The sequence below is a fragment of the Ursus maritimus genome, unplaced genomic scaffold, assembly GCF_017311325.1.
Source record: "Ursus maritimus isolate PB19 unplaced genomic scaffold, ASM1731132v1 scaffold_24, whole genome shotgun sequence".
Classification (NCBI taxonomy): Eukaryota; Metazoa; Chordata; class Mammalia; order Carnivora; family Ursidae; genus Ursus; species Ursus maritimus.
The window spans coordinates 35832348-35846474 of NW_024424897.1; the positions used below are offsets into that span (position 1 = coordinate 35832348).

General features: G+C 46.8%; 1 protein-coding gene across 8 annotated transcripts in view; it reads right to left on the reverse strand.

The window, feature by feature from the left end:
• Window positions 1-1024: 1024 nt before the first annotated feature.
• SYNRG (synergin gamma) overlaps window positions 1025-14127 on the reverse strand; it is an 85839-nt gene continuing 72736 nt past the window's right edge. For 6 of the 8 annotated variants that reach the window (XM_040640963.1, XM_040640960.1, XM_040640962.1 and 3 more), the window contains exons 21-23: window positions 3085-3195; window positions 2688-2723; window positions 1025-1686 (exon numbers count right to left, since the gene is read on the reverse strand). In XM_040640963.1, coding sequence (XP_040496897.1) covers window positions 1555-1686; window positions 2688-2723; window positions 3085-3195 — 279 coding nt within the window. In that variant the 3' untranslated portion in view covers window positions 1025-1554. The remainder of the gene's footprint in view (window positions 1687-2687; window positions 2724-3084; window positions 3196-14127) is intronic. The other 2 variants (XM_040640966.1, XM_040640961.1) reach the window with 1 other exon arrangement.

The window sequence follows — 14127 nt, forward strand, 5'->3', positions numbered from 1 at the left end:
GGAGACGAAGAGAAAAGCACCTCTCCGCACTCGGGCACAGCAAGGGGAAGCAGAAGCCTCAACCAGAGCTGTTCAACGAAAACATTCTATACCTTTCTTGGAGAAGATGGAGGCTAAAAGGGGTAAGACGGAGCAGAATAGAATCCCTTCAAGTTTTGTCCTGAGAGGGGAAAACAGTCTAATTCGTGATGTAAAGCAGCAATTTTATAGACAAAACTAATTCGTTCAGTTTATAAATAAAAACTAATTCAAGGCAGAGAGCCTGAGTCCTACAACGGGAAACAAGATTTAGAACCTCTTCATAAAGCACATAATTTACAATTCAGAGAAACGTGTGTCCTAGGTTGGCCTTTCTTCCCAGGACTTGACAATCCTTAACCATTTGGCTCCCCTCAACCCCCTGCTTGATTTTGTGCATTCAGTTTAAGTGACAAAGAAAATTCCCTACACCAGAGAGCATGAGCCTTTTCCTTCTAGAATTCCATCTATTTTAGAACAATTTTCTTCCACTGCTTCTAATTCCTGTACCTCTACCATAAATAGCCATCTCACTGTTTGCCTCAGTAGGTCAGGAACTCCACCTTCTAACCTGAACTAATTTCCAGGTCTCTCACATAGATACTGCCAAGTCAGGCAGCACTGGTCCCTGCACAGTCATTTCTGGAAATCTGGACAAAGGCCACTGCAAAGAGGTTTCATTCAGCTGCCTTTCCAAACCTTGTCTGAACAAAAGTACCATGTTCACGGTCTTTGAGGTAAACCAGAGTTTTCTGTGGAGGATCCTGAGGGAAAGGTGATCTATCCCACACCAAGGATTTGGGCCTCTGTCAAAGTGAACATTCACTCCACCACCAAGTGCCCAGGCATGCTGGAAGAAAAGTCCTGAAAGTTGACAGTGTTAGAAATGAACAAAAGGAGAACTGGTTCAGTTGTGACAGTAAAGTTGGTGAATCTCCCCTCACCTACCTGCCCGTGTCTTGTCCCACGAAGACGAGCACAAGTTTTTCTATAAAAGGAACATCAGTTGAATCACAATTTCCCCTTTTTATTCATTTTGGGTATCAACAAACTAAATGTGGGTAAGCGCATTCTACTTCACAGGACAACAGTGTTCTAGATAAAAGCACTGGCTCAAAACATGCTTGCCAATTCCAGTTCTATACCGACAACTGATTTCTCTTCAAACACCAATTCTTCACAGTTTCAGTACAGCAGCAAGTTATTCCTCCGAGACACAAAACTGTGGTCCGTATTCTCAAACATCGTACCAGAACTAGAGATAAGTTAGCAAACTTCGGCACCACACACAGTCTGGGCAAGGCAATTTTACCTCAAACCCCCAAGACTGGCAGTGGGACCTCGGGGGACAAAGGTCGTGTGTGGGAAGGACTGGGAACCCGGCAGCATCTCTCTCCCTGCTGCGGCTTGGGGGAGTCTTCACTCAGCTTCGTGGAGCCGAACCGGGCAGTACCTGCGTTCTGTTTCTCGGTCCCTGTCACCTCATGGGGTGTGATGGAAAAAACCACCAGTAGGTGCTTCGTCCAGGAACTTTTTTCAGAGCAGATCAGGCAGGACGAGGCCGGGAGGTTTGGGTTCAACACAGTTGATCCAGAAGTTAGCGCAGCCGGCGTGGTACTGGTGCCCTCCGTATGCCAGCTTGAAGCTGTCCGTCTCGGAGTTGAACGCCTGGCAAGAATACACAGACATGTGCGGCAGGTCAGGCTGCCTCCGCGTCCGAGCGCGGGCCCGCGAGCAGCGCGCACGCCCGTCCAGGCCGCAGGCTGAGGCCACGCGGGCACACACAAGCTGAGCAGGGAGCTACAGGAATTCAAGTGAGAAAGTTCTTTGCTAATTAAAGTTCTAAAAAAATCTTTACCATTAGAACCCAGTTTCAGCCAAAGAAGGCCAAATCTTTCCCAGGAAAGGCAGACAGGCTGGGAGGGGGGAGGCCGGGGGGGGGGTGTTCATTATATGGGGGACTAAAATAGCCAAGGGCCGTGGCTCATTTTTATCCCTCAACTGTGCGGAAGGAAGCCTTCCCCTAAGGCTGGCCTTTGACTATACCTGCAGCCCCCCACGTTTCTGTGACTGGTTACAGTCCTTACATGGAAAAAACAAAAGACCAACAACTCTCAGGGACCAATGCCACTGGCACCTGATAAATGAACCAACATAATTAAAAAGTCCAACCAGGTACAGGGTTTGTAAAAAGAAAGATATTAAAGCACGTAAGAATTATTCCCAGACGACTAACGCTTACAGGTAAGTCCCAGTCAGCCAGTCCTAACCTCAACTCCTTGGGGGTTTTCTAAAGCACTACAAGTAAACAAAACTCTGAACCCCAATTTGTTTTTGTCTGATAACTGCCGAATCCTGCTGCTCTTTGATCTCATTCTCTGTGTCACAACTTCCAGTCTTCCATAAGCTGCTCAGTCTGTTACTTTTTGTGCACAGAGAAAAATGCCTGCAACACCGGAAGCCAATTATGAGCTACAAGCGTGCAGACAAGACACAAACAGACCCACACAGACGCACTAGTTGGTTAAATCAAACGTTATGGGAACAGACAGGACTCGGTAAAGGATTCACAATCAGAACAGTTCAGGACGGAAGTGGAATCATCGGATTTGCTTTCCACACTCAAAACTGAGATGGAGACGCTAAGATAATGTGTAACTGGTTCATACTTTTTTAGGATGTTCTTCTGCAGGCTTCTCTTCTTTCTGAAATAATGTTGAAACCATAAGGTCAACAAAATTCCCAGAACAGGACCTCCTGCCTCCAAACAAAGCCTTCCAGGTATAACCTCCTCTCTTTACCACCCCGCTGTGCAGAGGGCTCCGCGGGCACCGTGCAGACAGCATTCTGCCGGGAACGGAAGACCTGCGCCCCCTTTCACTCAAGCACTCCGCCCACTGCCCTCTTGTAAGAACCGAGGGACTTCTGTGGTCAGATTCCAGGGCCTCATCAAAATCCCCGCCTGTGCTCACAGCCCTGGCAGGGAAGGGGGCCAGAAGGGGACGTCCCCGGAGGTCACGTTGGGGAAGCGCTTTGCCAGCTGCGGAGGGAAGGTGTGTCACTCACCCGGCTTCTGGAGTCCACGTTTAAAAGGCATACCCCACAGGCAAGTTCCTGAGCGTTTTTAATCCCAGGCCGTAGCATACACGAGGAAAAATCCAGTGAATTTTCATCGGGCTGTGAGGACAAGACAAATGGTAAGGACGCAACAATTCCAAATGCTGCTGGCTTCACTCCCTCTCACTCATCCCCAACAGGTCTAGCCGCAAATTCAGTCAGCTCTGATACCATCAATACAGCGACTCTATTTCCCAAACATTTACTGGGCACCTGCTGTGCTAGGGGGTAGGGATGCTAGCATGAGCAAAAATGGGTCTCTGTCCTCTGAGAACTCACTGTCTAGGGCGGGGGCCGGGTGGGTACCAAGCCACAAGACAGTGCCACAAGAGCCACACTAGGGCACGTGGGTGGGGTGGCACGGGCTCCAACCCAAGGGAGAAAGAGCCCAATGGCAGAGAATGCTTCCTAGCACTTAGAAACACCTTGGCTGAGTTTCGAGAGGTATGTGCTAGGTGACGGCGATGGGCAAGGGGGCGGTAAGAGAAGGGACGGTCTTTATTCTAAGTAGAACAAGCAACACAGGCAAAGGCCTCTAAGCAAAAGATAGGCTAGGAGAAGAAATCCAGGGGCTGGGAGCCAAGCTTATGAAAGGAGGTGGGAGATGGAACTCTAGCATGAAGGCCTTGAAAGGAAGAGAAGACTTTATTTTGGGAAGCCACTAAGGGTTCTAACTAGACCGTGACAGGATCAGGTCTGTATTATGGACGGACCCCTCTGACTGCAGCGCAGGCAACGAATGGCGGGTGGCAACCCTCAAGTTCTGGGCCTCGGTTAGGGCACTGTCGTAAGCGATCCAGGAGACAGTGAAGGAAGTCAGAACTAGGGAAGCAGCAGTGGGGGACGGAGAGAAACGGTCACCTGACAAAGCCTGGGTGATGTGCAAGAGGGGGAGAGGCCTGGGCAGCCAACAGGATTCGCCATGATAAGGCCCATCAGAGGAGACCCATGTTTGGGTCTGGGGTCTGGGGATAAGAGTTCAATTTGGTGGGGCGCCTGGGTGGCTCAGTCGGTTAAGCATCTGCCTTCGGCTCAGGTCATGATCCCAGGGTCCTGGGATCAGGCCCCACATCAGGCTCCCTGCTCAGTGGGGAATCTGCTTCTCCCTCTCCCTGCCGCTCCCCCTGCTTGTTGTGCTCTGTCAAATAAATAAATAAAATCTTAAGAAAAAAGAAAAGAGTTCAGTTTGGTATATGCTGAGTTGGAAATGCCTGTGGACAGCCAAGTTCTGATGTTACATAAGCACTAAGACGGCTATATAGTGCTAGTGCTCCAGACTGTGAGACTTAGAAGTTATCAGCTAGAGAGAATACATAACGAAGTTATTATCAGCCAAGCCCTTACTTGCTTTGTACCACACTAAGCTCTCCACATGCATTTTATAATTTCTTCCTTAAAACAAATCTATGAAATATGGAGTGTAGCCCAATGATTAATAGGACAGGTCCCAACTTTGGAAAGCTGTTTTTTTCTTTTAAAAAATATATATATATTATTATTTTATTATTTATTTATTTATTTGGTGGGCAGTAAAGTAAGGTTTATTGAGGGATAGCAAAGTGATAGTACAAAGCTCCCAAGGACGGAGGGGACCCAAAAGGGTTGCCCCCTTTTTAAAATTAAAAAAAAATTTTTTTTATTTATTTAAGTAATATCTATACGCAACAGGGGCCTCAAACTCATAACCCCAAAACCAAGAGTCACATGCTGTACCGGCTGAGCCAGCCAGGTGGTCCTGGAAAGATCTTCACTTTTCTTTCTTTTCTTTCTCTCTTTCCTTTCTTTCTCTTTCTTAATAGATTTTATTTGTTTATTTGTCAGAGAGAGACAGAGCGAGTGAGAGCACGAGCCAGGGGAGCAGCAGAGGCAGAGGGAGAAGCAGGCTCCCCACTGAGCAAGGAGCCTGATGTGAGACTTGATCCCAGGACCCCAAGACCATGACCTGAGCCGAGGGCAGATACTTAACCGACTGAGCCACCCAGGCGTCCCTTCACTTCTTTTTCTTTCTTTTTTTTTTTTTTAAGTAGGCTCCATGCTGCCCAGTGTGGGGTTCAAACTCACAACCCTGAGACTAAGATCTGAGCTGAAATCAAGAGTTGGTCGCTTAACTGACTGAGCCACCTGGCGCCCTGAAAGCTCTTTTTTTTTTTTTTTTTTTTTTTTTTAAGATTTTATTTATTTATTCGACAGAGATAGAGACAGCCAGCGAGAGAGAGGGAACACAAGCAGGGGGAGTGGGAGAGGAAGAAGCAGGCTCATAGCAGAAGAGCCTGATGTGGGGCTCGATCCCAGATCGCCGGGATCACGCCCTGAGCCGAAGGCAGACGCTTAACCGCTGTGCCACCCAGGCGCCCCTGAAAGCTCATTTCTTAAAATACATATCTACTGTATGAACTTATATGCAATTCCACTCCTTGATATTTATCCAAGAGAAATGAAAACATGTTAACCAAGTCATGTACAAGGTGTTCACAGTAACCCTATTCGCATTAGTCAACTCGAAATAGTCTCTATAAATAAGGAGACGGATTAAAGCCCCATGGTATGTCAACATAACGGACTAGTACTCACTGACGAAGGGGTCATATTGACACACACAACAATGTAGACGCATTTTCAAAACATGCTAAGAAGCCAGACACAAGAACACACGTATGCTATGTAATTCCATACAACGTTCTAGGGCGGGCAACTCTAGGGTGACAGAATTCTATGGAACATAGATCAGTGGTTATTTTGGAATGAGATCATGGCGAGAGAACTTTCAGAGGTGATGAAAACACGGCACATATTGATGGGGTGCGGGCTTACAAACCGATTCAACTCTGCATTTAGGATTTCACTTCATTATCCTTCAATTAAGAAAAACACTTAATTATAAAACCAAAACAAAACAAGTCGAAAAAAAAAAAGCTTCACAAGAGTTGTGGGTTTTTTTTTGTTGTTGTTTTTTTAAGATTTTAAAGTAATCTCTACGTCCAACGTGCGGCTCGAACTCACAACCCTGAGATCAAGAGTTGCATGCTCTACTGACTGAGCCAGCCAGGCGCCCCCGAAAAGTTGTATTCCTAATGTGAAGAAGTTTTAGATATACGTAAACCAATTTACTTTGATTTTATATACCCTAGAGCAGAGATTTCTCAAACTTGGCACCACTGACATTTTTTTTTTTAAAGATTTTATTTATTTATTCGACAGAGATAGAGACAGCCAGCGAGAGAGGGAACACAAGCAGGGGGAGTGGGAGAGGAAGAAGCAGGCTCATAGCGGAGGAGCCTGATGTGGGGCTCGATCCCATAACGCCGGGATCACGCCCTGAGCGGAAGGCAGACGCTTAACGACTGAGCCACCCAGGCGCCCCGGCACCACTGACATTTTAAGCTGGATAATTCTTTATTGTGGGGCCTGTCCTCTGCACTGGAGGACATTAAACAGGATCCCTGGCCAATCCGGAGGCATTAGTCCACTAAGAATGGACTTTGCGAAGAGACAAATATGCACACGTACGTACAAACGTACACGCACATATAAACACACACGTACATGAGCTTATAAATTTTTACTGATATAAAGACCATGAAGCACACAGTTTACAAATAATAAAATACACAATCATCTTTACTGCGAGTTCCAGAGTCACCCGATTCTCAGTGCTCTTTCTGGAACGGCTGCCCAGCTCTTGCATCTACAGTCAGCCCATGCTCGCGCTCACCAGAGCACGGATGTCGTGAGCGCTGGTTGGTTTCTCCGTGAAGGACTGAGACTGAGGTGGGGAAGCAGACAGATCTCAGAATGTCCCCCATCTGTCAAGTAGGTGAATGACTCGCTGAATCAGGTAACAGTTCTCAAATATGGGAGAACGTTTCCTCAGCTCTTTGGTCTAATTCACAATATAGCATTCGCAGACTTCCATGGTATAAATACTGCCACCACGGCTGATTTCAAGGTACCAGTGTGATGTCGTGAACACGGTGCGGGGAAGAGGTGCCTGCAGTACCATCCTACAGTGTTGCCACATATGGATATAACAGACCAGGGTGACCAACTTCCTGGTTTGTTCGAGACTGTTCCAGTTTCAGCTCTGAGGAAATCCCTCAGTCCTACGCAAACTGGTATCCATGGTTGTCCAAGGACAGACATAAGGAACCTCAAAAGCTAAGAACCAAGTAGGTGGGAACAAGAGGTGAGGATGGAAGTTGATGGCAACCAAGTAAAAGGGTCAAACAGCTGTCCTGTCCCGAGAACCCAACGAGAGCAGTGTGAGTCAAGTGCAGGCAGCCAGAGGGTCACAAATCCGGGCTCAGACACAGGTCTGGCTTTAAGCTGGCGCACGTACTACAGTTTGATGAGATCATGGGAACGGGTGGCCGAAGTGCCATGGAGACAAGGGTCCCTGAGTCCAGTGGTCAAGGATCTGGGAGCCTGGCAGGTTGGCTGGTTTGTCCTAGTGGGTACTGAGGTGACCCAGGATGATGGCAAATTCCTGCCAAAATAATAGTCACATCTTTTATAGTTACTTTAAGCTGAACCATGAGGAGTTAGTGTACTGTTTCTGTATTTGAGAAATTATGTTATTCTTCCCTACGGGAAAAAATGGCTTCTCCCTAGAAAAATGTATAGATTATATATGATGTTTCTTCATCCCCCCCTTTTCTAAAGATTTTATTTGAGAGAGAGAGAGAGAGCGCGCACGCGCGCATGCACGAGCAGGGAGGAGGGGCAGAGGGAGAAGCAGACTCCCTGGTGAGCAGGGAGCCCGACACAGAACTCGATCCCAGAACCCTGGGATCACGACCTGAGCCAAAGAAAGATGCTCAACCGACTGAGCCACCCAGGCGCCCTCTCATCCCTTTCTAATTTGAAACCATAAACTGTGTATTAGCTTCACAAACCTTTCTTGAACTAACCCGAGCTGAATCCATTCAGATCACACCTAGGGAAGGAAGGACAGACAGTTCTCAAAGAAAAGGGAGGCAGATGTTTCACCGAAACGCATGAGGACTCTGACCCTGAAGCGAACCTACGTGGCCTTAGCCAAGCCAGACAGTCATTTTTCTTTTCTACTGCAATCATGGCCAACTCTGGTCAAATCTAGAAGCAGGCTAAACTATAATTTGTTTGCTGTCCAATTCTGTCCATCTATAAAGTGGTTAACACTTTCACTTGTCCTACCTACCTTCCTCAGTTGCTGTTGGGACCATCAGAGATATATAAAAAGTTCTCTGAAATGCTCTAAATAAGTATTAAAATTATTTACTTTGACAAAATCCAACAAGCTTTTTTAAGAGGTTAAAAGAACAGTGGCACTTCTATACTCTACGTTATAGACATCGATCATGTTACTACCGAACAAATGCTATTTGAGAAATAATTAGAAACTGGGAAAAGCCAATCTTGAAATCAATCCAATTAAGAAAAGCCCTTTAATATCTGTTTACCAAAGGCATAAAGAAAGCAAAAGAAAAGGTCGTATTGTAATCTCCCGTGAAAATCATAAGGCTCTTCATAAACTACCCTGTGATCACATTAATCTTTCAAATGATAAAATTAACCTTTACAAATACACACCGATAACGGGTTGTTGAACACAGCAGCAGTGTGACAGCAATCCGTGGCCGTGAGGCTTTAAGAAGGTGTGCCCTCTACAGGCCATTTTAAGTTGAACATCATCCATATTAATCGGCAAGTGTTTCATGCATTCAGTCAAGATTTGAAAAAGCAGTTACGGTATAAATGACTTTCGTACAGTAAGTCCCAAAGTCAGACCGGGATATACAATCCTGAGTCTTTAGCCAACGATAAACTGCTAAAAAGGCGTCCAAGAAAATCACTATCAAGGAAGAAGAATTTGGTAGTAATTAGTGTTCTTTTTTTTTTTTTTTTTTAAAATTTTTTTGAAGCAGGCTCATAGCGGAGGAGCCTGATGTGGGGCTCGATCCCATAACGCCGGGATCACGCCCTGAGCCGAAGGCAGACGCTTAACCGCTGTGCCACCCAGGCGCCCCCAGTAATTAGTGTTCTTTACAAATATCCTCATTACACTTCTTCTGGACAAATGGTAGGACGGGCACGTCCTATCCCCTTAAATGATGCATGGCCATATAGCATGCAGATGTGATCGTGAGTCACGCGGGTCACTTCTGGGAGGAAGCCTTTACGACCAATGTGATGTTTGTCACGTTCCCTTGCCCCTCCCTTGGTGATCAGCTCTGTACCACGTGGTGGGGGCTCTGTCGCCTAGGTCCCTGAGTGAGAAGGACCTGTCCACGGGGTCCCCTCCAACCTGAGACGTCCGCAGAGCAGGAGCACCACGGCTCCGTGGTCCCACGTCACTAAGACGGTGGGGGAGGTGTCCCACAGCATAAGCCCCGCCTTAATTTGACTAATACAAACAATGACTGAGACACAGTTCCACAAGTAATTCTAGACTTTTTTGGTTTGAGTTACAATGTAACCATTCTGATGCTTAGTTTCAATGTTTTGTCTAATTTTTCCTATTGTTGCCCTAACAAAGTGGAAAAAATTTAGTTGTCTAAAACAACAGAAGTTTATTCTCTTATAGTTCTGGAGGTCAGAATTCTAAAGTCAGCCGGCAACACAGCATTCTTTCCAGAAATTCTACTGTTCCTTTACCTTGTCTAGATTGTAGAGACCACCTGTCCATTCCTCGAATCATGGTCCCACCTTCTATCTTCAAAGCCAACAGCAGAGGATCTGCCAACTTCTTTGGTCCAACTGTCTGTGGCTTTTTCTCATGCTCACTCTATGCCTGATAATCCAGCGTAAATTCCCCCATTTAAGGACCCTTAACTTAATCACATCTGTAAGGTCCCTTCTACCACATAAGGTAAGAAATTCGCGGTCCCCGGGATTAGGACATGGTCATCTTTGGGGGTGTGTGCCTTATTCCATTCACCCTATCACCTTCTGTCAACTGAGGACAGCCATGCAGAAACATAAGGAAGATTCGGTCTCTAAAACAGCGTGTGCGCTGGCAAGATGATAAGCAAGCTAACATTATGAAAAATAAACTGATCTCCTGACAGGCCTCAGCGACTCAAGGGAGGTGCTCTGAGATTCACTGCTTATTTCACACTGCAAGGAAGTACAGAAGAATCTGCATTACACTGAGGATAACAGTGGAACCAAAGCCTGTGTGATTGTCAGTTGACCGGAGTTAGGAGAGTAGCAGTCCTGTCTCTTTCTGCAGATTTTATATGGCAAAAACGCATCTGTTTTGTTTTCCAGGGCTGAGACTTCCTTTGTTCCAAACCTACTGCACTTCAACTCTTAACTCCCTCGTCTCACTAAAACAGATGACTTTGACCTCCTGGGAAACACCAGCTCGGGCAGGTTTGCGCCCGAAGGCGCATACGCTTCCACCACAAGAGGGAGGTGTGGCCTGCGCTTAAAGAGCTCGCTGGAACTCGACAGGAGAGCTTCCAGCTCCAGTAAATATCAGGGAGCCATGGTCTGGAGCCTGGGGTTGTGTTCTTTGCTTTCCTTGGCCCAAGCACTGGGACTGTGACAGAGCGCTAACGCTCCAGGTCTTTTTCACCGAAGAAAGGTAATGCGGCTGCTTCTTGATGGGAATAGTTTCATGATGTCTTCATGGAAGAAACAAGTCTTTTTTTTAGCGTCCTGAAAGCTGGCACCGACACGGTAAGAAAAGCGGACTTTTGAAACTCATGATCTCAGGGCCGTGAGACTGAGCCCCGCGTGGGGCTCGCACTCAGTGCAGAGTCCACTTCCTCCTTCTCCCACTGCCCCTCCGCCGCACTCGTGCGCTCACACACACTCTCTCAAATAAGTAAATAAATCTTAAAAAAAAAAACTTTTTTAAGAGAGAAGGAGAGAGCACGTGCACACAGTGGGGAGGGAGAAAGTCTCAAGCAGACTCTGCACTGAGCCTGGGGCCCGACTCGGGGCTTGATCTTACGACCCCGAGATCACGACCTGAGTCGAAACCAAGAGTCGGACGCTTAACCTACTATACCACCCAGGCACCCTGTAGATAAATCTTAAAAAAAAAAAAAATTAAACTAGGATGTGCATTCAAATCGCTGATTTGTCAGTTTCAGGCAAGGTTCATCTCTGAGCCTTAATTTCATCAGCTGCAAATGGGGATGATACTACTGACCTCAAAGGACTGTTCCGAGGGTTCAACGAGAAGGAATGGAAAGCACAGAGCACAATGCCTGACAGGTTCCAGGTACAAAATAAACTATCATATTATTGGAATCGAAGAGGCTGACTATGGCCGTTTGGTTCATTAAAGAACTTCAAATTCTACCTAAATGAAGCAACGGTACAAAGAGTTACAAGCTTCCTACACAACCTCCAACCTGCTTCTCTCTAGTAATGATCTCTTTGTACTGAGTCTCCCATCCAGAGTCCCCGGAGGCTGCAGTTTTGTTCCAACGGAACTACACAGATGTTCGTTGGTGTCATTTACATTCGCGTATCTATCTTTAGAGTAAAAGTTTCTTTGTGACAAGTCCTATCTTATACTTCCTCTGGCGAATGCATACTATTCTTCAGGCAGTGGGCAATTCAAGTAAGTTTTGTAGACCAAAGACTTACAGGTTATCAGAAGGCAATGAATGCACGGTGTAATCAGGGATAATAACCAAGCAGAGAAGGATTGTTTTTCTGTCACAGCTAACTTGGTGAAAAAGGCACAACTGGAAAAGCATGAGTACTTAGAGGAACGGATACTCAGTTGCATTCCTGTACAATCTGCATGCATTCCTGGGTTGTTTAGTTACAGACTAATTAATCCCTATGCTGTTATCCCGTGTCTAAAAAAAAATGTCAGGTAACATCACTCACTAGAAATGGATGCTAGATATGGAAGTTCCTCAGGGGAGCTTGAGGAGGGCACGGAAGTCTGGCAACCCTTCCCATTTACCTCACTTTCTGCCACACTGAGGGATTTAGAATCACCACATGTGAACAGGGCAATACTTCCCCAGGTTAGATGGTAACCAGATTCAACAGGGTTTCTTTGAAATCACAAAAGCAAATTCTACGGCTTTGTTTTGTTTTGTTTTAAAAGATTTTATTTTTAGGTAATTTCTACACCCATTGTGAGGCTCCAATTTCTAACCCTGAGATTAAGAGTCATATGCTCGTGGCGCCTGGGTGGCTCAGTGGGTTGGGCATCTGACTGTCGGTTTCGGCTCAGGTTGTGATCTCAGGGTCCTGGGATCGAGCCCCACATCAGGCTCCATGCTCAGCAGGGAGTCTGCTTGAAGATTCTGTCCCTCTGCCCGTCCCGACTCACGTGCGCATGCTCTCGAAAATAAATAAATAAATCTTAAAAAAAAGAAAAAAAGAGTCGCATACTCTACCAACTGAGCCAGCCAGGTGCCCCTCTATGGCTCTCTAAAAAGGTCTGAACAAAATTAATCCTTGGTATAAAAAAATCAGAATGCGGATTACAATCTTGGAGTGGGATGACGACAAAGAATGAGCATGAGGAAACCATCTGGAATGATCGGGAGATCCTGCATCTTTACAGGGGCATTAGTTATTTGGGGTATGCATTTGTCAAAGCTCATTCAATGGTTTAAGTAACACAACTTACTGAATCTCTGGGGGAGAGGGAAAGAGAATCTTAAGCAAGCCCCACGCCCAGCACAGAGCCCAACACAGGGCTTGATCTCATGACCCAGAGAGCACAGAAATCTAGTTTTCAAAGCATTAATTACATGACGAGGGAGTTAAGAAGGCAGAGGAGAAGGGGACCCCTTTTTCAGCCGGTCCTCTGAGTCGAGCTGGATAGGTACCAGACCACCCTGAACATCCACGGAATCAGCCTGAGACGCAGGAGGATACATCTGGATCTCTACAAACGAACATCTCCAGCTCTGAGTATTGAGGTATGAAGCAGGGAGCCGTGAAACCGCACACAGATATCGGAAGATAAACGGAAGGGGGAGGGAGCCGCCGCGTTTGGGCGCCGGGAAACGGTAGCCACCTGCACGGGGGAGCGGGCGGACTTGCGGACGGGCACCCTCGAGACAGCAGACAGAGACCGTGAGCCGGGAAACACGCAGGGGCTGCTGGCGGCGTTAGAAACACAAAGGACAGAGACGCGCCGGCCCTGGAATTGAGGCCTGGGACGCCGGGTGTGGGGCACACATCCCAGGACGCTGCAGGGCTGAGCAGCACCAACAGAAACAGAGTTAAAGTGGCCAGAACATCAGTGGAGAACGGTCCACGATCCCTCTGTTCTGAGACAGAGGCTGGGATTCGGCCACTGCTGCTCTGACTCTCAGAAGAGGCACAGCAAACCGCCAGGGAAAGCCACCAGAGAACAAAAGCCTGGAAACACCGGCTCACAGTATGCCCATTCCCATCCCCCTTGCAGGGGACACGGAGACTCTACCCAAACAGGGTTGCCTGAGTATCGGCGCGGCAGGCCCCTCCCCCAGAAGGCAGGCTGAAAAATCAAGAAGCCCACATCCCTAAGGTCCCTATAAAACAAGGGCACACGGCCTGGGTCCCGATCAATAATTTGGGCTCTGGACAACCCCGCAACCTCTCCTCATCAGAATGAAGAGAAGGAGAAATCACCCCCAGCAAAGAAAAGACAATGAGTCTGTGGCCTGTGCCATAGAACTAATGGATATGGATATAACCAAATTATCAGAAATGGAATTCAGAGTAACAATGGTCAAGATGATGTGTAGACTTGAAAAAAGTATTAACAAAAATGTTAATGAGAATATAGAATCTCTAAGGGCGGAAATGAGAGCGAATCTGGCAGAAATTAAAAATTCTATGAGCCAAATGCAGTCAAAACTAGAGGCTCTGATGGACAGGGTGAATGAGGCAGAAGAATGTATCAGCGAATTGGAGGATGGGTTAGTAGAAGGGAAAGTTAAAATAGAATCTGGACTTTAAAAAATCCACGCTCAAGAATGTAGGAGTACGGGAGATTACTGACTCAATGAAACGTTCCAATGTCAGAATCATCGGCATCCC